The 26,497-nt window shown below is 37.4% G+C and overlaps 1 protein-coding gene across 2 annotated transcripts in view; it reads left to right on the top strand.

The window, feature by feature from the left end:
- Positions 1 to 26,497, top strand: part of LOC118006343 (FYN-binding protein 1-like) — a 150,726-nt gene that overhangs the window by 88,057 nt on the left and 36,172 nt on the right. For both annotated transcript variants that reach the window (XM_034998962.1, XM_034998961.1), the window contains exons 3-4: positions 14,989 to 15,115; positions 26,271 to 26,317. In XM_034998962.1, the coding sequence (XP_034854853.1) occupies positions 14,989 to 15,115; positions 26,271 to 26,317 (174 nt within the window). The remainder of the gene's footprint in view (positions 1 to 14,988; positions 15,116 to 26,270; positions 26,318 to 26,497) is intronic.

Raw genomic sequence — 26,497 nt, 5'->3', positions numbered from 1 at the left:
TTTGTTTTGCTTACCTAGTTGCCAACATTCAAAAATTGGAAAATTTCATAGAAAGATCTGGATTTGTTCTTCACATATTTACAGCAGGCTAGAACCCCTCAGTAGCCACCCCATTGAGATAGGACACAAGTCTCTTGTTGACCACAGTCACATTTCCAGCTCAGTGTACAAAAGCATTTTCCTGCCTGGCTTCCAATGACAGTTGAGTTTGAATCACCTGCTTTAATTAGTCCTCTATTTGCTCTTATTCTGAAGCTGCGATATTGTCTCTGCAGCATCAGTGTTTATTCCTTCCCCGTTCATAAATGTCATATTTCTGGGTTATATTGATTTTATTTTAAAATCATAGTGAAGAACATTCACTATTCCTTCAACATATAAATCAGTTCATATGTGAATATTTCTAAAACTTAAGTTTTAGTACTTTCTTTGCTTCCATATATTAATATACTTTTAAAACAACTTTTAATATTTGAAAAAAAGAAATACAGTTATTGTCTTCTGCCCAAATATGCTCTACCTTAAAGCAAGAGGCACTTGGTAAATTCTGAACATCTGACAAAAAAAAATGTTTCTTGTATACCAACTTTTTTCTTTTAAAATGATATTTTACATTCTTTACAAAAAGGAAAGATTCAAAAGTCAGCAATGTTCTATCAACTTACTGCCTAGTAATTTGAAATTCATGTGATTTTATGAATTGAAAATAAAGTCATTTATAAGAACAATGTATGTTTAATACATTTGACATTTAATATATAATTACATATAATTATATGAATGATTATATAGACAACAAGTGAGTAGTCAACAAAGTGATTAGGGGAAAGAATTTTTAAGAATAAAAAGAATAGGGGCACCTGGGTGGCTCAGTCGTTAAGCATCTGCCTTCGGTTCAGGTCATGATCCCAGGGTCCTGGGATCGAGCCCTGCATTGGGCTCGCAGGAAGCCTGCTTCTCCCTCTCCCACTCCCCCCTACTTGTGTTCCCTCTCTTGCTGTCTCTCTCTCTGTCAAATAAATAAACAAAAACTTTAAAAAAAAAGAATAAAAAAATATTCAGAGATTCTGAATGTTAAAGTTAGGTCTGACATAGAGAAGTTTAAGAGTGAAGCCTTTCTTTACTTATTTTTCTCTAGTTGATCATCATATTGTTTTAATCTCTACCTCTTTACCTTCATCCTAATTTCTGCTTTAATTATCTTTGTAAACCCTGACGTTTCAGTATTACTTTTCTTTCCATTTTGATGGACTATTCTAAGCTGGCCAAAATTTTCTTGGCAGCTTGCTTTCAAAATAGTTTTTCTTACTAATACAGTTACAGTGCTTTGTTTTCAACTACATTGGTTTTCAAAATTTCCCATCCGCTACGGGTTTACAAGTCCTTTGAAGATAAGAACAAATGACTTTGAATTAGGGCAAGGAAAAATTCTGTAAAACTAGGCGTTCTAAGACTGTGACCCAGAAGTTTCAAGTCCTACCTTTGAAGGCTGCTGGGGATCTCCTGAAAAATTTTAAGACGTAAATGGCAATATCTCCTTATGTGCCTGTATTGTAAATGATATTCTGTATCAGAGCAAACACCAATCATAAAAGAGACAGTGTTCATTTTTTCAACAATTTGAACAAATAGAATGCTAGACATACCTCTAATATTCTATATATAGGAGACACACACATACATACACACACACAAATAGAATGTCATATAAGCATATGAAAAGATTTTTAGCCTCACTTATAAACATAGAAATGCAAGTTAAAATGTCATATCATTTTTTTACCCACCAGTATTGTTAAAGACTAAAAAAGTATGATAATGCACAATGTTAGTGAGGTTATGGTAAAACAGGTATTCTCCTCTTGAGCTAGAAGACAAATAAATTGGTAATACTTACTAAATAACATTATTTACCAAATTGTTTTAACGTTTCATCTTTTTGACTCACCAATTCCTCTTTCTAAAAATTGATATTACCGATGTATATACACTTGTGGGCAAAGACATAGGTACAAGAATGAGTTTTTAATAGTGACTGTCTAATAATCCAAAATTATCAAAAATAAAAACAACCTAGAGTCCCTCAAATGGTCAAACACTTCTACTCTGGGCATATATCCAAGAGGAATGAAAACATATGTCTACAAAAGACTTATACACAAATGTTCATACCAGCATTATTTATAATAGCTAAAAAGTGGAAACAGCTCAAAGATCCACCACCTGGTAAATAGATAAGTAGGTGTGGTATCCATGCAGAAACCACCGGTAAATGCTCTGTGTATGAATAGAGAGCTCTCTGAGTGGGTTTTAATTCAGCTATAAAAAAGAAAGTGTATAGTATTGATATCTGCTACAACATGATTGAACTGCAAAAACAATTTAGTGAAAGAAACCAGTCACAAAAGACCACATATTGTATGATTCTATTAAAGCAAAATTGTCGGAATCGACAAATCTACAGAGACCAGAAGAGATTATTGGCTGCCTAAGGCAGGGAGAGGAGGGCAGGAATAGGGGGGAGTGACTGTTAATAGGTACAGTGTTTATTTTGGGGGTGTTTCATATGTTCTAAAATTAGTTATGATGATGCTTGCACAGCTGTAAAGTATGAATACCATTGAATTGTACACTTTAAACTAGGATATCTATTGAATTATATCTCAATAAAGTTTTTTAAAATAACCTAAATTTCCATCAATAATGAGACTGTCAAGTAAATTATGGTAAATATAATGCATGAAGTGCTCCACAACTTTAAAAAAAAAAATTTGATTGCCTTACTTGTCCCAATATAGACCAATCTCTTTTTTAAATCAAGAGAGCAAAATACAGAATAATATATGTACCATAGCCCCATTTATGTAAAAAAAAATGGAATATTTCTTGAAAGATGTACAGTTCTTGAAAGGCTGGTAACAGTTGTGTTTGGAGTGGGGACTGAGGGATGGGATCTAGAATGTGAGATTTTCTTTTCAATATTCCTTCTTGTATTTTCTTAAATGATTTACCATGTATATATTTATTTTACAATAAACTGTCTTAAATTAACTTTTTTTTTCCTAAAGGGAAAAGAGTAAAGGAAAAGAAAGTCCAAATCAGTGAAACATTAAATGCCCTACTCTGTACAATAGAGGTGAAGTGTGGGGTCCACACAGATACTGACAGTGGAGACCCACCCTCAGAAGTTTACTGTGTAACCAGGAAAAAAATAAATAGATTAATAGATTGATGAATTACTTAATTTTGCGAATTTTAAAGAAAATAAAATTAGTGTAAGAAACCACCGGTAAATGCTCTGTGTATGAATGGAGAGCTCTCTGAGCAGCATTAGGTCACATGGGTGTTAACATTGTGGATAAGGCAGTGGAACCACACTACATTTAAAAGGGCAGGTGGCCTTTCAGAAGCTTGCTTTCCACAGAATGGTCAGATAGATGACAATTAGCATATGGTTTCAGGCACAAATGGCAGTTTAGAAGACTTTTTTTTTTTAAGTTGCTAGAGTATGATTATCCTATTCTCTCTACACAGATGGAAACAAATGTGCCCTCAGAGGTTTACTAAGAGCCTGTCCCATATAGAACAGACACAACAGTTGCAGGCTCTAGGATAATTCATAATTCGTAACACCTGCTCTATGCTGGGCAGGCCCACATACTATTTCTCATTCTCACAGCCATCCTGCAAGTTAGGAATCCAGAGTCGCAGTGCAACAGGCAAGGAACAGAAACCCAAAGAAGCGAAGTAAGTTCCCCGGTGTACCACAGCTAGTGCTGGTTGGGATCAGTGGTCGAACCGAAGTCTGAGTGACCCCAGCGCACCTATTCCTGCTACCAAACCATTCCTCTTCCCATGTTGCAATTGGTTCTGGCGTGTTTAGGAATCAGGAAAGTGAAAGTAATGTTTGTTTGGGTACCTAATGGGATGGTTCCAAGGATTTAAGGTTGAACTTCCTGATTCTTTAGCCGTTCTAAGATATCCTAACAGAACCAGGACTTGGCATGATCGGTTTGGGGGAAAGGTGTTTTGGTTTGTTTACAGTCGAGGTGGGTAGACTGCAGCGTATCGATGATGTAGCCAGCTCAAGCCATAGCTAAGAGGGGTACTGACTGTTACGGTGCGCTCAGGTGGTTTTATAAGGGGGGTGCATGGGACCACTTCACAGATGAGAAAACAAAGACTTGGAGAGATCAAGCAACTTACTCAAGGCCCCAAACAGAGTAATAAGCAAGTGAAGGTTATCATAAGTGTAGTGGAGTCTGAACTCAAACCCACACCTCCCAAAACCTATTCGTTCCTTGCTCTGTGTCATGAAGCCACTCAAGCAAAATAAAGATACAGACGTGGTCAATATAGACTTTTGTTCTAAGAAGTTTGGCTGTAAAGGGAAGGAGGAAAAGCAGCTAGTAATAGAATGGGGGACAAGGGTAAGAAAGGATATTGTTGTGTCTCTTTGGAGTGGAGAAGATTGACCATGTTTAAGGTGAAACATGCTCCTGAAAGATGAAACACACCATCCACAGCACATAGTAAGTGCTTAAGAAATAATTTTGCTCGGTGCAAGTAAAGGAGTTAATAGTTAACAGAGCAGGGTTCATAAGGAAGCCGACACTGATAAGAACCAAGAATGCCAGTTAGTACTAAGGAAGATCGACATTTTTCCAGAGAATCAGGGGCAAAGAAAAGGAGGGCGAGCAAGATATAAGGAGGTTTTAATAAGTTAGAATGAAGGGTAAGCAGGGAGGGTCAAGTGGAGTGCTCTCCCTGTTCTTAGTAAAACAGGAGGTAAAGTTATCTGTGGGGAAAGAGGAAGGCATGGGTGAGGTCCAGAAATGTGGGGAGTTTTGAAACAACCAGTATAGTAATCGTGATCAGATCTCAGGGATACTTGGTCCTGAGAGAGTTAGTGTTCGGTTATGTGTAAATGAGTGTGCACGGGTATGCAGCCTCTAGGGGTCCCGTTAAGTGTGCACCTAGATTGTTGTACAAATTACCCTGTGCAGAGTTCACCAGTCAGGGACTCTGGAAATGCCCAACAGCTGCTAGAGCTTCTCCCTTTGGATGGGCAATAGCCGTGTGCCTACCCAGGCCCAAAGAAAAGTCTCTATTCCAAGTTGCCAGTTCAATGGCTAAATCCTGGGGCAGGCATGTAATAATTCCCAAATAAATAAACAGGGACACCTGGGTGGCTCATTCGGTTAAGCGTCTGCCTTTGGCTCAGATCATGATCCCATCGAGTCCCTCATCGGGCTTCTTGCTCCACGAGGAGCCTGCTTCTCGCTCTGCCTGCCACTCCCCCTGCTTGTGCTTTCTCTGTCTCTCTCTGACAAATAAATAAAATCTTAAAAAAAATAAACGACCAACTTTATAAATGATTTCAAAATATCTTAAGTCAAGATAACTTAATAATGATTTTATTTGAGGCACCTCTCATCCTTGGGGGATCATCTATTATGTTTATACAACACTTTGGACTTTTCAAGATGCTTTCATGCGTATCAGTCATCTAATCCTTAAACCTTTGTTGAGTAGTTGAGATCATATTACTACCAGGCGGGACAGACGGAAAAACGAAACCAGGTGGAGGTTAGTTAACTGATTTGCGGAAGACAAAGAACTCTGGTGATAGAGCTGGTGGTAAAATCAAAGTTTTCTAATGCTTGGCCCAATTCAAGACATCCCAAGAAAACCAAAGTTAGCAATCCCCTCATCTTCTCCTCATCCCTTTTTTTTCTTTCCCCTCAATTCTATTTCTTATGTTTGGAGAGTTTTAGATCCTGACAAAATATCACCCCTTTGGGCAGCCTGTGTTTCAATGAATCTGGAGCTGCCCTTTACAGAACCAGAGAGCCCTGCACACCACTGACTCATGGAGAGCCCTTACCTAGTGGTTTCTTCCTAGTAAAATGATGCTGGCATCCCAACCATCAGGCACCCACTCAGGTGTGCCTGAGCAGGGGCACTTGACTTGTGCGGGCCCTCTTCTGAGGTTCCAAAATTAAAGACGATGAAAATTTGTTGGGGCACCTGGGTGGCACAGTTTGTTGAGCATCCGACTCTTGGTTTTGGCTCAGGTCGTGATCTTAGGGTCCTGAGATTAAGCGCTGCGTCAGGCTCCACACTCAGCTAAGATTCTGCTTGAGACTCTCTCTCCCCCTCTCTCTGCCCCTCCCCACTAAAATAAATAAATCCTAAAAAAAAAAAAAAGAAAGAAAAGATGAAAATTGAATCAGATGTTGGTAACCTCCCAAATTCTTGAGAGCTGTTTCCGTGCTTTTGTGTCTCTCCCTTTCATTCCCAACCTTCCCCATTTTTCCTGTAACCAGTATGAACTGTCTCTTATGCAAAAATAGTCAGTTCTCACTTATTTTTGCCAATAGTCACATTTTTATTATGATTAAGAATTTTATTATTAAAATTATTACATCTCTGGTAGAAGTTCAAAGCTTACAGCAAGATGTAAGTCAAGCTCCCACTTGACTTTTTAGCAAAATGCCCCGTATCTCCTTCTTAAAGCCTTGAACTACTGTCAAAATGTCCAGGAACACAGTTCTAGGATTCTGACTTGGGATGGGAGTGGGTAGTAAGTTGCAAATTCACCTGATTAGTTACCACCACCGAGCTGTCCTGTACCATCCAAGAGAGCAGCTCCGTGCACTGAGAGGCCCATACCCCTTACACAATCCTACCATTCTTCTAGGAATTCCAAATGGTCTTGTCAGATCCAGTATTTTAAAGCCACAGATCACTTACACAACACCTCCTGAGCTCTGGGGGATAAGACTCATGGTAGATCTGTTTGGGGTGTTGTCTCTCAACTTACATCCTTAATTCTTGATGCCCACTAAACTCCAAACTTTTTTCCTTTATTTAGTTCATATCTTCTGATCCCTTTTATGACTGCATTTCAAATTCCTCAATTCCATTTCCTGAGACTTTTTTTCCTTGCTAGCCTATGTCAGTCACCTACCTTTAAGGGCCCATTTTCCACTAGCTCTTGAATGCCTACTTTCCTGCTACCTGGTTTCCAAAATCAAATTCTGATATAAATTATAAATTTAGCATCTAAAACATCCATAGATGTGAGTATATGCTTCAGAATTACTTTACCGTCTCCAGAGCTAGTTCTGCCCTACGTAAAACTGAAAATAGTTGTACAAAATCACACTAAGAGGAAAGGTATCAATCAGAAAAGCTAGACTTACACTCAGACCTTTGGAAAGTGTGTTAACATTTGCACTGGAACTTACCAATAATGTCCACATTCATTCCTTGAGAAGCAGCAGAACATAGCAGAAAGGGCGTAGACATCATAAGAAACTGACTAGGGTTCAAACTCAGCCAGAGTTAAGTTTCTATTGCTTACAAACTCTCTGAACATGGGTAGTTTTCTTAACTATCGAATGGAAACTAGATAAGAACATAAACCCCAGAGGGTTGTTATAAAGATTAAATAAGATTAAATATATAAAATGCCTAGAATGATGCCTGGCAGAAAAAAAAAAAAAAGATTACTTAACGTTGTTATCATTAATCCCAGAAATTTCCTATAGATTTAGTGTTTCTGTTTCTTCTTTACTTATTTTATTATAATTCAATATACACCCTCTTCTTTCCCTCACAACAGACTAGATTTTTGGTTTTGAGAATTCCAATATTATTATTTATATTTTAGCATACTTTATAAAGTCCAGATTGAGATTTTAAAGCCAATCATATTACATTAAGGTGAGTCTCCTGGATTTTTTTTTTCTCAAAAACTGAGATGCTTTTCCTTAGAATGATTTTGTATACATGCAAATATATCCCTTATAGTATTTGAAAGTGACGACAGATTTTGCAAAGCAAAATGTTTCACTGCTAAATACTAGTGTGACACAGGAACACCTTAGTTTATGTTCTCCAAGCTTGAGGAACACTTGAAAGATTAGTTTAGTACCTCATTATGCCTTTCAAATGACCTCTGACAAGTTTCCAAAGGTAATTATTTTAAAAAATCCAACCAGTCCCCCTCTGTCTCTTAGCTGTGCCTTCCCCCAGCTCTGCCACATCCTCAGGCAGACTCTTCCCTGGCGGTGGTGAGACAGAAGCTGACAATGCCGGGTGGGGGGTGGGGCGGTGGGAATGCTCCTCAGAGGTCCAAGTCCAGTGGGAAAGCAAGCACCCCCCTTTCTGGGTAGCTCAAGTTATTATAACTAAGGAAAGGAGAGTGGATACCAGACAAGCAGAACAGCAGGGGCCCAGCACAGATGCCCTGTCAGAAAATCTCATATGCCCATGTCAAGATGAAAGAGTACTACAGGGGTTTGGTGGTGAGTCAGTTTTTAGTGTTTCCAGTTCATCGTTCCCCAAAACATGTCTGTAATTTCCAGGCCTTAGATCACTTTCATATGGTAACACCCCTGGCTTATCCAAATCTTTTCCATGAAAAGATAATTCACAGGTGGATGATAAACATTTTTCTTCTGTTTAGACAACAGTTTTCCACTCACAGTGGCTTATTCCCTGTGAGTACAGCTTTCAAATCCTTTAGGAATCTATCAGACTGTATTATTTATAAATTAAAATAGGGTGTTATTTTCATTTGTCATATTCACTAGGATTTTTAATGTGTATTCTGGGATAACAGGCATTTCAAGTCAGTAAGCAATAGCTCATTAGATAAATGGTGCAGGGACACTTAATGATCTAAGAACAACAGCAACAGCAACAAAAACCGTAAAACTAGATCACGATCTCACACCTAACTCAAAAATAAATTCTTTAATCATTTCAAAGAGTTAAATGTAAAAAAATGAGTCCAAAAGAAGTAGAAAAAAATGTAAGGTTAATAATTATGTGTTCTCAGGGCGCCTGGCTGGCTCAGTGGGTGGAGCGTGCAACTCTTGATCTTGGGGTTGTGGGCTCGAGCCCCAATTGGGTGTGAAGATTACTTGAAAATAAAATCTTTTAAAAATAATAATAATGGGGGTGCCTGGGTGGCTCAGTCAGTTAAGTATCAGCCTTTGGCTCATGCCCAAGGATCCCAGGGTCCTGGGATCGAGCCCCGCATCAGGGTCTCTGCTCAGCAGGGGAGTCTGCTTCTCCTTCTCCCACTCCCCCTGCTTGTGCTCTCTCTGTATCTCTGTCAAATAAATAAATAAAATATTTTAAAAAAATAATAATAATAATAATACTGATGTGTTCTAAGGGTAGGGAAGGCATTCCCAAACATAACTCTAGTGATAGAAACTATATATAAAAGAATTTACTCACTGAATTAGAGAAAAAGTAGTAAGTCCTAAATATCAAAAAAGCTTAACTTATTGATGACAAAAATGAAATGGGAAAAATATTTCTAACATAAATGTAACAGTTGGGAAATTTTATTTATCAGAATTGTGGGGGAACTAATTCTCCCTACCTCAACCCCTCCCCAAAAATAGCTGCCAAAGAGAAGATGAGCAATTCCTGTGAGCATTGCACCCAGCAGGTGCTTCACGAGTCAGCAGTGCAGGGCCTGAGTACATTTTAAAACTCTGTACTAGTGAGAGGACTGGAATAGTAAGAAAAGAAGATGAAGAGAGAGGGTAATATTTTTGTCATTGTTGTTTCATTTTTTTTATTTAAATTCAATTAATTAACATATAATGTATTACTGGTTTCAGAGGTACAGGTCTGTGATTCATCAGTCTTATATAACATCCAGTGCTCATTACATCACGTGCCCTCCTTAATGTCCATCACCCAGTTACCTCATCCCCCCACCTACCTCCCCTCCAGCAACCCTCAGTTTATTTTCTTTGATTAAGAGTGTTTTATGGTTTGTCTCCCTGAGAGGGGGTAATATTTTTACTAATTACCAAAATGAAAAATTTGAAAAGAGGCAGAACTATCTAGAAGGAATTAAGAAGCTTTTTGTATATATCATTTAAAACCTTGCCACTGACCCTTTAAGATAACTTACAGTAAAGTACTGTATTTCCTTCAAAGGTTCTGAAGATTTGGGGTTTTATTGGTTGAGACATGGTATGGTTTTTGTTTTGTTTTTTGGTTGGTTTGGGGCGGGGGTTCTCGTTTTTGCTGTTGGAGGTTTTTTTGGTATGAACAGCCAGAAGCAGAAGCCAAAGTAGCCCGATTACTACATTCAGTTTGTCCACGTAAGTGGCAAAAAGATGAATACCCTCAATAAAGACGTTCTATTAGTCACTACAAAAAGGCAAATACTATTTTAAAAACAGGCAAAGGATTTGAATAGATAATACAATTAAAACAAAACATGATGAAGATGAAAAAATTGACCTCAGCGGTGCTCAGAAACATGTAAAATTAAGAAGAAATGTTTTTTTCAAGAGTGCACCCCTTTTCCTCTCAAAAAAATTGCCCCCAAATTAGGAGGACAAGAAAAACAAACTTCATATTTAGGGAAACCAGGCGACATACATAAATCCAATGCATCATGTATAAAATCAGAAAGGGTCAAAGCAAAGCCAGGAGATACAGAGACATTCTATTCATGAGATAGCCAAAAGAACCTATGAATTTTTTAGGTATAAGCAATGGTGTGCTGGTTAATTTTGAACTAGTTCTCTAAGACAAACTGTGTATATGTGTGTTATGTATGTATCCATACATGTAATAAATTTTATTGATATAAAAGATGCATAGCATAATATATAAATAAGAATAAGCCAAACAATACTCTTTATTGAAAATTCCTCAGAGCCAGTTGTTGATTTTTGCCAATTTCTTTTACCTGTAGCCAACCTGTGGTTACAATTAAGGAATGAGTGTAGTTCGAACCTGAATGTTGATTGCTATTTTCATTTATGTTAACAAGATGAATGTAAAACAACAAAGATATATGTCAGAACTTCACTCATTTGCCAATGCTGTGAGTGACTATTTTGCTGAGTTGTATAATGCTTTCAAATACTGGAAAATATTTCCTGAATGTTTTATGCCATTCACCATGTAATAGTTACAGAAACAACACACTTTTAAATTTAATCTGTATTATAAGCATTTTCTCCATCACTCTCTTAAATCTAACAATCAAAAAAAGAATAAAGCTGAAATTTGTAGTTCTTGTCTATTTCCAGGATCTAAATAATCCCATTATGCCCACGTTCTAATCTACATAGTGAGGCCACTGAATGCAGAGTAGGGAAGAGATGCCAACAGTATTACCATCACATAGTCTTTCCACCATTTATAGCACTTCTCACAATCTTATATGTATCTTATTATATGTTTTTAGTTTTTATCTATCTCCCCAAATCCATAAGAGCAGAAATTTGTATCTGTTTTTTCTCTTTTGTATCCTAGTGCCTAGAACAGAACTTGACACATATAGTAAGCATTCAATAAACATTTGTTGAATAAAAAATAAAATGTTCAACTTACTATATGCCAGGTACTGTCCTAAATGTTTTACATGTGTTAAGTCTAAAGTCCTCACTGCAATCCTATGAGCTGGCACTATTATGATTTTCATTTTCCAGATGAAACGAGAAGTGACTTATCCAAGTCACCCAGCAGGTAAGTGGTGGAGCCAGGATTTAAACTCAGGCACTTTGGCTCCAGATCTTGGACTCTATCACAATGTGTTCTCTCAATATATCAGAGCCCTGATGCCGGCAAAAAGAAATCTCAGAATGTCAGATGTGTGGCAGACCTTAAAAGCAGCCAGGTCACATTAGAGCAAGTGGACAAGGGTGGTATCCTGGAACCGATTCATTATCTGACAGGTTTGGTTTTGTAGAAAATGCTTAAAGACATTTTACAGCACTGTTGGAAATTGTGGGAAGTAAGAGTTCCAAAGAAAAATCTTTGCAAATGACAAAATAAGACAGTTATTAACTCCAGGAAAACAGTAAGTTGAATGAGAAAGGAAATGTAATCATAGTACACTGCTTCATTCAACAAAAAATAGTATTTACCAAGTCATAATAATGAAAACAATGAACATGGACTTAATTCAAAAAAAAAAAAAGTTATGCTTTTGCTACATTGGAAAAGGAAGGGGAAGAGGGCAAAAATCTACATCTACCAAACAGAAAATCAATAATTTTTTCAAGCAGTAGCTATATGTATATGTGTGTGTGTGTGTGTGTGTATAAAGGTAAATGCAAAAGAAACATCTAAAACATTGGAAGTTTTTGGTATTTGATATTGATATTTTGATAAAAATGAAATTAAAACAAAAGGTAGAATTTTTTCCATAATAATGTGAAAAATTCAAAGCATAATAATGCCGATGTTGGCAAAAATATGTGAAAATCACTCTCATATACTAGCTGATGGAGTTGTCAGTTGATGTTTCTCTGGAAGACAATTTGATATTTTGTATCAAAAGTCTTAAAAAATGTTGTTTGACCCAGCATTTCCACTTAATGGAATTCATTCTAAGAAAAAACTTTAAATATGTGGAAAGACTAAGACATTTCTTATTACAGCTAAAAGGAAAGGAATTAATACAAATATCCAATATTAGAGCCTTAGTGGGGTTTTTTTTCATCATGGTAGAGCTGCCTAAGGAAAAATTGTCACGTTACTAAATATTATAATTAGATTAACCCAGAATGATATTTATGATATTGAAACAAATAAAAATACTGGTAACAAAATAGCAAATGGTTCCATTTTACTCCCCTGCTGTAAAAGTATATGTTTGCACTAAAATGTTTCAAAATACATGTAATTCAGTAGCTATTGCTGGGTGATGGGGTTATGGCTGATTCATATTTATTTAGTTCTGTCTGTCTTTATATTATAATCTCTACTATATCTATGATTTATTTGTGAGGTTGTTTAATACATTTCAATGTTTAGAAATCATACCTGAGGGTGCCTGGGTGGCTCAGTTGGTTAAGCGACTGCCTTCAGCTCAGGTCATGATCCCGGAGTCCCAGGATGGAGTCCCACATCAGGCTCCTGGCTCAGCGGGGAGTCTGCTTCTCCTTCTGACCCTCTCCCCTCTCATGCTTTCTCTCTCTCTCTCAAAAAAATAAATAAAATCTTTAAAAAAAAAAAAAAGAAATCATACCTGAAACAAAATCTTCTCATTAAAGATTCAAGGAAGTCATTGAAAACAAGAAAAATGTGTTACCTATGAGAGCAGACACAAAAACTACACCTCTTTGGTCTAAAATAATGAGTCCAGGGCACCTGGGTGGCTCAGTTGGTTAAGCGACTGCCTTCGGCTCAGGTCATGATCCTGGAGTCCCTGGATTGAGTCCCACATCGGGCTCCCTGTTTGGCGGGGAGTCTGCTTCTCCCTCTGACCCTCCCCCTCTCATGTGCTCTCTCTCTCTCTCTCTCTCATTCTCTCTCTCAAATAAATAAATACAATCTTTAAAAAAAAAAAACATTGTTTAAAAAAAAATCTCTATAAAATAATGAGTCCAATGAAACATCATCTACCTTTTTAAAATCAAAATGAATGTGGGATTAAAGTTGATGTAGACTTCTTCACAAAATCCGGAATATTAAAACTGTGGTTTACAAAAGCTTAGAAAACGTAAGAGAAATTCTTTTTCTTTTTTTAAATTTTTTATTATGCAATTTTTCGCCTGTATACTCTACACCTAGATTTAACAATAGTTAAGGTTGGGTGCCTGGGTGGCTCAGTCGCTAAGCGTCTGCCTTCGGCTCAGGTCGTGATCCAAGGGTCCTGGGATCGAGCCCCGTATCGGGCTCCCTGCTCAGTGGGAAGCCTGCTTCTCCCTCTCCCCCTGCTTGTGTTCCCTCTCTCGCTGTCTCTCTCTGTCAAATAAATAAAATAAAATCTTTAAAAAAAAAAAACAACCAATAGTTAAGGTTTTTCTTAACAAGGTAAGAGAAATTCCTTTTAATAGTGGGAATTAAAGAACTTATCTATCTCAGAAAAAGGAATGTTTATCAACATCACTAATCATCATGGAAATGCAAATCAAAAGCACAATGAGATATCACCTCACACATGTTAACAAAAAGACAAGAGATAGCAAATGCCAGGAAGTGGAGAAAATGGAACACTTGTATACATTGTTGGGAATGTAAACAGGCACAGCCACTGTGGAAAACAGTATAGACTTTTCTCAATAAATTAAAAGTAGAACTACCATACGATCCAGCAAACCTACTTCTGTGTATATATCAAAAAGCAACAAAGTAATTATTCAAAGAGATACCTCTACTCCAGTATGTATAGCAGTATTAATCACAACAACCAAGGAATGGATATGACCTACAACCTACGTGTCCATCAACAGATGGATAAAGAAAATGTAGTAGATATATAAAATGCAATATTATTCACCCTTAAGAAAAAAGAAAATCATGTAATATTTGACAATATGGATGAATCTGGAGGGTATTATGCTAGTGAAATAAGCCGGAAAGCCAGACAAAGACAAAAAATGCATGGTTCAATGATATGTGTAATCTAAAAAACAAAACAAAAAAGTCAAACTCATAGAAACAGTAGAAAGATGGTTGTCAGGAGCTAAGGTGAGAAAAATAGGAAGAGGTTGATCAAAGGGTACAAACTTTCAGTTATAAGATGTATAAGGTCTGAGGATCTAAAGTAAAACATGGTGACTATAGTTAATGATATATTATATAACTGAAATTTGTTGAGAGACTAAAACTTAAGTGTCCTCATCCTCCCCCCCTCAAAAAGATAAATACATGAGATGGATGTGTTGATTAACTCAATGGAGGGAAAACCTTTCAAAAAAAAAACAAACCCATATACAGAGAGAGAGAAAAATCATCATGTTATATAATTTAACTATTTTATAATTTTGTCAATTATACCTCAATAAATCTGAAAAAATAGAACATTTAAAATGCCATGTTCTATGATACTTAGAATATTAGACTCTTTAAAGCATTAATTTAACAGGATGCATTTCTTGCATTTTTATTTTTAAGATCTTCATTTCTGCATATTTGGAATAGCCAGCTCTTGTGTTTTGAAGGTTTATCTTAATTCACAGTATTTTTGGTTCTGCTTCTTAGGTACCAGCAAAGGCCAAACGTCTTACTCAACTACTTCCCTGCCACCACCTCCACCACCCCATCCAGCCAACCAACCGCCAGTCCCAAGTCTACCTCCCAGAAACATTAAACCTCCCTTAGATCTAAAGTAAGTAAAGATTATCTTGCCATTTCTTTGTCAATCTCTTGCCATAGATTTTCAGACTCTGCTTGGCTGAATGCTGGAGTTCCATGGGAAACTGCTGGGGCCACAAATGTCGGCAGATGGAAGGAGGAGGGATGGCTGAGCAGGCTGCTCTCCTACCCCCATATCCTTCAGCCAGTATTGTTTATCTGTCTTTACAGCAGCTTTTCCCTTAGAAGTTCATCTGAAAAAAAATTTCCACTGCCTTTTAAATATTTTGAAGCTTTCTTCAGGTTAGCATTACAATCATCTCTTCCGCCATGACTACCATTATCATAATCGTTACCATCACCACCATCCCCATCGTAATCATCACCACCATCCCCATCGTAATCATCACCACCATCCCCATTATCATAATCACCACCATCATCACCACCATATTTTACTGACTACTTATGACACGCTAGGAACTTTACATATAAAAGTAGAAAGTGTTTTCATCATTTCACAGATGAAGAAATGGGAATTTACAGAGGCTAAGTAACTTCTCCAAGATTACACAAGAATGTAGAGTAGAAATTTGGAGCAATGTCAGTCTGAGTCCAAAGTAAATGTGTGCTTTTAACCACTCTGCTAAATAACCTCCTTAAGTAAAAAATACAGGTTTTCTCTCAATCTTCAGATTTTTGGCTGTGTGTTAAAAAAAAACAGGAAACTTTTATTCAAGTCCGCTCTTGTTTTTCTTAGATGGTGCTTTTTAGAAATGTCAAAACTGGATGGGTGCTATGGATGGGATCTTTACCCATGATTTACCAGAATAGCTGGTTAAGGAAAAAGCAGGCACAAGGTTGGGATAGAATGAATGTCATTTTAAAAAGACATTGGATAATGGCAAGTATAGATCCTTATGGCAAGTTAGACTGTTGTCTTCCCTTTCTTCTAGAAAATTGCTTTACATGATTCTCCTTAACTACAAATAAGCAATATCCCAAAATATTTAGCCACATTTTTTTTCCTCCATTTCAATCCCCTACCAGACTGGTGTTCTTTACATTAAAAGTACTTCATATCCATAATCTATATAATAGAATCTATTAATATCAATATCTGATTGACAGCTTTCTTTTATTGATGATGATTACAATTTAGAGCAGGGGTTGAAAACACATCTGTCATAGGTAGCCAACACTGTGTTTCACTTCATTGCATTTGTTTGAGGTATAAAGGCAGTAACTAGAAAGTATTAGAGCAGCTTAGGGGCAATTACCTTGTTTGTGGCCTGCATCGTGCATTTATGTTAACTGTGTGCCCTTCCAGGCATTTGATTTTATGAATTCTAATTAAAAGACTCTAATACCCCATGATATCTTGCTACCAAGTAAGAGTTTAAGCCATCTGCCTACTAACATGTAAGTGCTAAATAAATATTTGTTTAGTTAAAATAATTAACATGTGTTCTTATATACACCCAACTCCTAGAAGTTATTTTGCTTTCACATGTATTAAATTGTTTTTTTCTTAACCTTTTTTCCTAGTCTGACCAATTTAACTGACTAGATCATGATCTTAGTACTTTTGGATTTTACTATGTGACCCTATCCCAGCTACTGCCTTCAGTCTTGTATAATTCTAGTGAGAAATTTTAATAAATACCCTGAGCATGAATCCCTGAAAATTTATAAGACATGAAGACTGATAATTGTTTGATTGAAAACTGTGGAGAAAGGAATATTTGGCTCTATTTCTGCTTATGAGGCGTCCCCAAGACCACCATATGTTTGAGGATTCATTTAAAGGACTCACAGGATCCAGCATGTAGTGGTACTCACGGCTAAGATTTATCACAGTGACACTGTCCTTCGATGCCTAGGAGGGACACACTGAGAATGCTCCTTTCTCCAGCTTTGGAAATGTGCAATGCTGCTTCCCAGGGAAGCCCGGTAGAGATAAGTTTTTACTGAGAGTTTGTCACATAGGCATCTTCAGCCTAACCACTACCAAAATACCAGACCTCTAGAAGGAAAGGAGGTTTTCACCAAAATTTGCATGGTTTATACAGTCTAGGCACAGCAAGGCACTCTTACCAATTAGGCAACTTTTCATATCAGTGTAGGGAATTTTTTAGAAATGGAGTTCCCAAATGCAAGCCAAGGGCCAATCTTGGTGTCAGATTCTTCTAAAATTAGCACCTTAGGCCTACTATAGTAACCCTTTTCTGCAAGCCTACTCCCCAGAATCCATTATGATATGGTGGGAAATAAAAAGTTTTAGATGGAAGAAAGGATTTTAAGAACAGTCATATAGCCTGTACTACAAATTCATAAGGATGCTAGTCAAAGTCTCAGCTTTTCAGTGAATTCTTGCAAAGTTGAAAAGGGCCTTACAACCAACTAGGCCCACATTCTTACTTGTAACATCATTTTCATCAGAAAGTAGCAAAATCCACCAATTGTAATAAACTTTACCTCATCCCTATTTCCATCTTATTAGGAACTCCTAATTAGAAAATCAGATTCATCTAAGAGTTCCTGACTCCACAAAATTCATACTCTCAGAAGAAAGATGAAAAGCAACAGGAGTCTTTGGGGATGTTATATTGCCTAGACAAACAATAATTGGGGAATCTGAAAGTCAATTGTCTGATGGAGAGAATAGAGGGAATGAAAGCTAAGGGACATCTACAATTTTTTTTTAAGTAAAACTGTGGTGTATAGTGAAAGACTTTCAGGTTCCCATCAGAGAGCTCAAATAAATTCCAAAATCACGAAATAGCTCAATTAGAAACTTTCCCCCAGGTAGGGGAAGCCAGATAAGACACAAAGAAGAAACAAGAGCAAAATGACTCTTGATATTCAGGCTCAAAATTTTATATTTTATATGAGAGGGAAATTTATGGGGTAATCTTTAAGCAAAATTGTGAGATATGGGCGTTCCTGTGCTTTTCCTCATGCCACCACCCTTCAAAACACACGCATGGGTGTTTTCCGCATGCTCCCTCCGCCAGCCTGCAAATGCCATTCCTCCCCTCTCTGGTCAGATGCCACTCTCAGGTCAAGCTCTAATAGATTTTTTTTACATTCACTCAAGAATTGGGGTTTTTTGAGCCACTACTTTGTGCTGTTGTAATAGTAGTTCAGGAAATATCAGTGAACAAAATAAAAATCCCTGCCCGCATAAAACAGGGGGCAAGAGACCCAAAGAATAAAAATAATAAACAGGTAAAGGAAACAGTATGGTAGGAAATACCAAGTAGGAGAAAAGAGAGCAGAGTTAGGTAGTGTAATGGGAGGGTGGGGTTGGGGATAGCATGTCACAACTTTAAGAAAGGGGAGGGTAGGGGCACCTGGGTGGCGTCTGCCTTTGGCTCAGGTCATGATCCCAGGGTCCTAGGATCGAGCCCCACATTGGGCTCTCTGCTCTGCGGGAAGCCTGCTTCTCCCTCTCCCACTCCCCCTGCTTGTGTTCCCTCTCTCGCTGTCTCTCTCTCTGTCAAATAAATAAAATCTTAAAAAAAAAAAAAAGGGGGGGGAGTGGCTGCCTTTATAGGCAGTTATATACTTGAGCAAAGACTCACGGAAGTGAGGGAGTTAGGCTTGCAGATGTCCTAAGCAAGACCATTCCGGGCAGAGAGAGCAGACAGAACAAATGCCTAGAATGTTCAAGGACTAGGAAGAGGGTAACTGGTGCTGGAGTAGAGTGAGCAAGGGAAGGAATAGCAGGAAAAGATTCAGCTCACATAGGGCCTTGCCAGTCATAGTCGAGATTGTGTCTCCTCGTGAAGTGGTAACCACTGAAAAAGGTTGAGCACGGCAGTGATGTTTTGACTTATGTTTTATCAAGATCACCTGAACAGCTATATGAAAAGAGACTATAGACAAATATTGAAACAGGGAAAACTAGTCAGGTAGATATTGCAGAAATGCAGGCATGGTATAGAGGTGGCTGTAATCAAGATGGTGGCAGTGGAGGTGGAGAGAGGGGTCCAGAATCTGAATATACTTTGAAGGTAGAGACAACAGAATTTGGATTTGGGGTGTGAAGGGAAACAGGGATCAAAGATGGCTCCAGGGCTTTTGGCTTGAGCAACTATAATATAAGGATGATGTTTCCTTCAACTGAAATGGGAGAGGGTACAGTTGAGCAAACTTGGGAGTGGGGAAGATCAGGAAGGCATGGCTAGGTTAAGCTTGAGGTGTCTTTTAAACATCTAAGTGGAGTTATTGTAGTGGCAATTGGGTATCAGGAGCGAAGAGTTTGGAAGAGAGTTCTGGTTTTAAAATATAAATTTGAGAGTCATAGGCATATATTCTCCACTTAGAATCATGAGATTGTTACAATCACCAAGGAAGAGAGTAGAACTAGAGAGAAGAACCAAGCCCTGGGGCACTCCAACTCTACTAGGCCTGGGAGAAGAAAAATGAACAAGGGACAGTAAAAAGGAACAAACAATAAAATAGGAAGAAAACAAAGGTGTGGTATCCTGGAAGCCAAGTAAATGTAGTATTCCCTAAGACCAAATAAAGGGAAGACTATGGAAGTGGTGGGGGAGAGATATCCTGGACTTGGGATGCAAGCCTGACTGAAATAACATGAGAGGAACAGGAAAGAAGAACTGGAAAGACCAATTATAGATAACACTTTCAAGGAGAAATGGGGAAGTAACTGATGGGAAAAGTGAAGTAGAGTTGTTTTTTCAAGACGGAAGAAATAACAGTATGTTTGTATGCCGATGAGAAAGATCCAATGAAGAAGGGAAAATTCTAATGGTGACGCGGGCAGAATTCCTGAAACAAGGACTAGAGCGAGTGGGAAGTAGTGTTCAGGTGAGGGACTGGCTTGCCAAAGGAATATATAACTGAAAGGTTTACAGTCTTCCCGAGGGCGTAGAGTCTGCATTGCTTACGGCAAGAAAGGAATTTTTAATTGGTATCAGGGAAGGAATTTCAGGAGATAGGGTGGCCTTAATCACCTGCCTCTCCAGAAGTCAGAGGTAATGACATCATTCAGATCAGGATGCCTTAAGAATGTAAAAGATTGGAGGCAGAAGAGAATTAGAAATAATAACCATCTTTTAAAATAAAGTGGGTGAGGCCAAAGTTCTGTTTTATTTTAAATTGTATTGTTTCCCCACCTAGTGGTCAGAAGTCAACTAATTACATTTTATGCTGTGTTACTCAGACATCAGAAGAGAAACTGAAACGCGTCGAAAGAGCTTGTTTATCACTATTAGTGTTCAGATCAACATCTTTTAGTGTAACACGTTTCTTGGCACCACCTTTAAAAATTAATTATAATTTTAACAGTATAACTAATTTTTCATAGGAAAACAGAACCACTGGTTGAATATTTTGGTGTACAAAACAAATTCCATGGTTATTAATAGTAACGAGACAGGAAAAGTGAACTAATAAGAAATAATAAATACTGGGAAGTGACCAAGGTTGAACAGTTCTTACCATGAGGTCATTCATAGTCAGCTTCAGATTTGGGGAGCTCTCAAATCAGACAAAAATAAAGAATTTACCATTATAACCCTCTCATTCATTAGAAATACTTAACATTGTCTGGAATTTGAGACTTGCCCTATCACATATGCACTTCCAAGGGGCCCAACCTAACTCCATTTGGAAACCATTGGCTGAAATGAGTTTTATAGGTTCTCCTGCATTCAATACAGGAACATATGTTCCCGAGAAAAGTTCACAAAGTCGTAAGATTCTATTCTCAGCAACAGCAAGTATAGAACCAAGTTTCATGTGACACTTAGATTTGCCCTTCTTCTTTAAAAAACAAAAACAAAAACCAAAAAACCCCAACAATTAAAGTTATGAATAGCAAAGAAGATATAAAGGTCAATAGCTTTACATCTTTAAAAGCCAGGAAATAGAGCTCTAATAGCTTTCTAAAAATGGCAGTCGTAATATTGAATTGACTTTGTCTTTCCTATGTAATTCTACACACCACCGTGTAAAAACAAAGAACCAGTGAGAGGTCCTCCTGAACAGATACACTGTTCTAACAACTGATAAGCTTCCTTTTCTTCTCCTTGACCTCCCCCTCTGCTGAGGTCTGTGTGACAGGTGGTTGGTTTCATTGTTTGCCTGTATCTTCATGCAGTTTTTCTCAATGCCTGCAACACTTTTTTTTTTTAATAATTGGCGACAGTTTAATCTCAATTTATTATGACACTCACCTATTTCTCTTCCTCATCTTTTTCCCTTTTATTCTTCACTATCATTCTTACATGATTTCTTATTTATTGAACATTTTCATGTTATATATGGTGAATTCAGAGCTCTAAAAGTAAACTAAGATTTATATGCTATTGTGTTGGGTCCATGAATCAATGTGTGCATGCAAACATTATCTACAAGTAATAAATGATTTCTATAAACGTGCAGCCACATATGCATGAATGTGCTATGCAGATACTCTCCATTCTGCAACTATTTGTTACTCTCTCAAGTGTTTTAGGAAATAAACTGCAAGTCCAGTAGTCTTTTTGACTAATACTCTTTTTCAAAAATGATCATAAACAAGTCACTTTAATAACAAACATTAATTTAGTTTCTTAGTATTGCTGGGACATAATTAATTCATCAAAAAAAAATCAAAGTCCTATACATGACTGGAATTATCCTAATAGCTTTCTAAAAATGACAGTCATAATAATAAATTAACTAACAAAGTGACAGTCTCTTACAGTCTCGTAGTAGAAAGAGAGCCATGCAAGTAATTACTCTATAATTATAGTGATACAGAATAATCACTATAATAGAGCAATGTATGACACATAGAAGCAGCAACTGCGTGGGCCTAGGGCGTTGGAGATGACTTCACAGAGAAAGGAGTGTTTCAGGAGAGGCTAAAAGATTAAGAAGGGCCACAAACAGGGGATGATAAAGAGAAAGATTATTCTAGGAAAGAAAACAGAGTGGGCTAAGAACAGAGGAACAAGAAACAGAGTGTTCAGAGAGTGAGTCAATATTAATATGTGAAAAAAAAGATGATATAAGAGGATATATGAAAAATAAAACTGTAAAAGAACAGGACTGAGGGACACCTGGGTGGCTCAGTCAGTTAAGCGTCTGCCTTCGGCTCAGGTCTTGATCCCAGGGTCCTGAGATTGAGTCCCGCATCGGGCTTCTTGCTCAATGAGGAGCCTGCTTCTACTTCTGCCTGCCACTCCCCCTGCTTGTGTGCTCTCTCTCCCTCTCTCTTTCCCTCCCTCCCTCTCTCTCTCTCTGACAAATAAATAAATAAAATCTTTAAAAAAAAAAAAAAAGAACAGGATTGGTCATAAGAACCTTGTATATCATGAAACAGGCTGTAGATTTTATTCTGTAGGATGTCAGGTTTTTTTGACATCTAAGGTATTTACATCTTGTGCTTTTAATTAATACTCAATTCATTAAAGTTAATAATGCAAAGTTAATAATTTATTTTAAGTACTTAAATTCCCATAACTTTCTATCTTATTTATACATCTAGTAATTTTTATTTAAATAAGAATAGTTGTCAGTGGGATCTTTGACTAATGATTGGACAACTTAGGTTAAATTCTTTCAAATGGATAGTTACATTTAAAAATTTAGTTTTAATTACCCCCTTATATGTTTTACGTTGCATGGATAAATCTATATATTGAACTTTTTAAGCATTTCAAAAACCTAACTGAACAAATTTAATAACTGCACTAAGTAAAATCTTCCCCAAAACTTAAATGACTCTTATAAATCTATCAAAGCATGTCTAGTTCTCTTAAATATTCTAATTGTATTTGCAATGAGATTTTTCTTATACCTTCTAAGAAGCATATTTATTTTGAAAAATTTTATAAAAGGCAGAGAGAATAGGGTGCCTGGGTGGCTCAGATGGTTAAGCGTCCGCCTTCGGCTCAGGTCGTGATCCCAGCATCCTGGGATCAAGTTCCGCATCGGGCTCCTTGCTCCATGGGAGCCTGCTTCTCCCTCTGCCTCTCTCTCTCGCTGTCTCTCATGAATAAATAAATAAAATCTTTAAAATAAATAAATAAATAAATAAATAAAAATAGAAGGCAGAGAGAATAGTATAATGAGCCTCCATGTCCCCTGCACCAACTTCAACAATTATAAATTCATCACCAATCTTGTTTCATCAATACCCCCACTCACTTCCCTCTTTCATATTATTTTGAAACTAATACCAAATACATATAATTCTATTCATGAATATTTTAGTAAGTATCCCTAAAAATTAGGCTCTATATATTAATATAAAAATCAAGTCCATGTTCAAATTTCCAATTGTCTCTTTTTAAGTTTTTTGAATAAGAATCCATATAAAGTCTACACATTTTCATTGACTTATACATTTGCAATTCTCTTTCGAGCTGTAAGTCTACCCTCTATCCCTTTATTTATTTATTACAATTTTTTGTTGAAGAAATCAAGTTGTTTGTGGGCATTATAGTTAACCACAGTCTAGATGTTGCTGAGTGCTTCCGTAGAGGATATCTTTCATGTTCCTCTCTCCTCTGTATTTCCAGTAAGTTGGTAGTTGCAGGTAGAGGTGACTTAACCAAATTTAATTCTAGTTTTTTTGGTAAGACTACTTCTTAGATGGTGGTGTATTCTTTTATCAGAAGTCTGTAATGTCAGGTTGACTCCTTTTTTGATGTGAGCAGCCATTGACACTCAACATTGACACAATCAAAGAACCCATCCCAGCTGGAGACTGAAACATGTATGTCTATGGCAGTTCTTCCTGAGCCACAAGTGTACCCTGAGCTTGTTTTTTGGTCTAAGGGATAGCAAGGCACTTCCGGCCCACATTCTTCAAGTGGGGTTAGTTTTGCAACCAGCATCTGTTGGGTTTAAGTAACACTCTTTCCTAATTCTTTAAGTGGCTTGAGTAATGAACATGAGAGTGATATAATCGTATTTTGCATTAGAGAGATCATTTTAGCAGCAATATGGAAAAGGGACTGTAAGGGTGGAGAAGATGAAGAGCAATGCTCATCACTAGAAGATGAGACAGATGGCTACTGCAAGAGTCCATGCTAGTGATGATATAATTCTGTCCTTGTGTCTAGCAGGAAAGTGGAAAGAGATGGAGGGAGGAAGTGAATTATAGGAGACATTAAATATATGGAACTGACAGAACATGATTAATTTGATGTGGAACTGAAGAAGAGTGAGAAACAAGGATGACTTTGAGGCTTAGGTGGATATGTGGAACTTCAGTCCCATTCACTAAGATAAGAAACTTAGTAGGAAAAACAAGTTTATGCTGGGATAAAAGAAGGCAGCCTCCGTTTCTGCAATGTTAATATAGAACTGGCTGTGGGACATTCAAGTAAAGATGTGTATATATGAGTCTGAAACTCAGAAGAGAGGCCTGCACTGGAGATATCAATGGAAGTCACCAACACTAAGAGAACAAATAAAGCTGTAGGCATATATGAGACCTTTCAGGGACAGATGTAGAGTGGGAAAAGAAAGGAAGCCAAGACCAGAACACAAAGGAACATCATCACTTAAAGGGGAAGTGAAAGGGAAATAAGCCCACCAAGGAAATTGTAGGATGGTGGTCACAAAGACAAGAAATGAGCCAGGAGAGATTTCTTACGGAAACAAAGAAGACTCTAGGAAGGCAAACTGGCCAATACTGTTAAGGGCCACAAAACAATCACACAATAATGCAGGCTGAGAGGTGTCCAGTGGATTTGGTAAGTAAGTCCTGTAAGAGTGGTTTCAGCAAAGGATTGGCAATAGAAGCCAGAGTGTAGTCATGAAGAATTGAGCAAGAGGAAAAGAAGTCAAGTCTGTGAGCACAGACAGCCTTCTCCACTTTGGCTGGGAAAAGGAGGACTATCTGTGGTAATGTGGAGGATTTAGAAAGGTAAAGAGAAGAATTTGGCTTTTATGAATGAGAGTAACTTGGGCTAAGGGAGAACACAAGTTATGAGATATTTAGGAATGGGGAGTGAAAGAAGGGGAATAATAATAATATAAATAATATGATGACACACAGAACAGAGAAGAGAAAGGGGGTAAAACGCTGATAATTTAGATAGAATTCAGAACACAGGTGGAAGGAAATTTGACAGAAGGTAAGGATAAGTTTGGGTTAAAGGAATATATTTTCTTTTTTTTTTTTTTAAGATTTTTATTTATTTATTTGAGAGAGAGAGCAAGCACATGAGAGGGGGAGGGTCAGAGGGAGAAGCAGACTCCCTGCCGAGCAGGGACCCCCGATGCAGTACTCGATCCAGGGACTCCAGGATCATGACCTGAGCGGAAGGCAGTCGCTTAACCAACTGAGCCACCCAGGCACCCAGGAATATATTTTCTTAAGAGAGTTCACATCCAATAACTGCTATTTTATCAGTGAAATAAGAAACAAGATCATATGATTATAGGGGAGAGGAGAGGGACAAGAGATTTGCAGAAAGTAGTGAAGGTTTTGAATAGCCATTGAGAAGGATGATGGGAGAAAAGATTCACTAGGAAAAGGTATATGAGTATATTATAGAACACTATTATAGAATAGTGTTGAGGGTAACATTGAGACTGAATGCCATTTGTAATATCAAGAATCAGTGAAATAGCAATTTTCTCCAGCTATGTTAATCAACCTGAGGAGAAAAATAGAAAATCTAGATGGTTGCATAAATCATTAGGGATTTGTGGGGCCCAGGTATTGATAACTGTTAAGAGCAGTTGGAGTAAAGTGGTTTGGATTGAAGCACCTTGGAGTCCAAGCCACAAATGACAGAAGTAAAGCCAGGTGGAAAACATCTGGAAAGAAGGAGTCAAGGTTTAGAACTAATTCTCTTTGGTATCTATATGATAAAAACAAACAAATACCTTCAGAATCCCAGAATTGAAGTATTGATATACTGCGATTTTCACAGAAAACATATTACTGCCCTGAAGCAATGGATTAATTTTACATGTCCACTATGAATACACAGAACTGTCTTCAAGGTCCCTGATTCTCCATGTTTTTGCCTCCACAGCAGCATAAATATGAGGCTAAAGCCCATTCTAATAACTTCTGATGTTTTAAATCAGAGCAGAAATTAAAGAAAAAAGAATAATTTAAAAATGATCCTTTTATTCTTTTTCATTTTTCATTGTAAGGTGAGCATCTATTTGCTCCATTTTTACTTTCTCTTCTTTCTTGTTTTTAGAAGCCCTGTAAATGAAGAAAGTCAAGATGGTATGATGCTCTCTGATGGTAAGGGGCAAAAAGATGTTTTATTTATGTGTTTGTTACCTCAGATACAGAAATTTGAGTTATTCATTCTGATAGGGTCACTATTGGGTCATTGTCATCATTGGTCCATGCAAGACCCCTCTCTTGTTTTACTTATGTATGTATTCCCTTTTACCTCCATGACCCATTCCCTTCTCTCTG

Source organism: Mirounga leonina, unplaced genomic scaffold (genome assembly GCF_011800145.1).
Source record: "Mirounga leonina isolate KUSES-001 unplaced genomic scaffold, KU_Mleo_1.0 Mir_96, whole genome shotgun sequence".
Taxonomy (NCBI): Eukaryota; Metazoa; Chordata; class Mammalia; order Carnivora; family Phocidae; genus Mirounga; species Mirounga leonina.
Note: the sequence above shows the minus strand (reverse complement) of the source record. Positions and strands in the feature narration are given on the sequence as shown.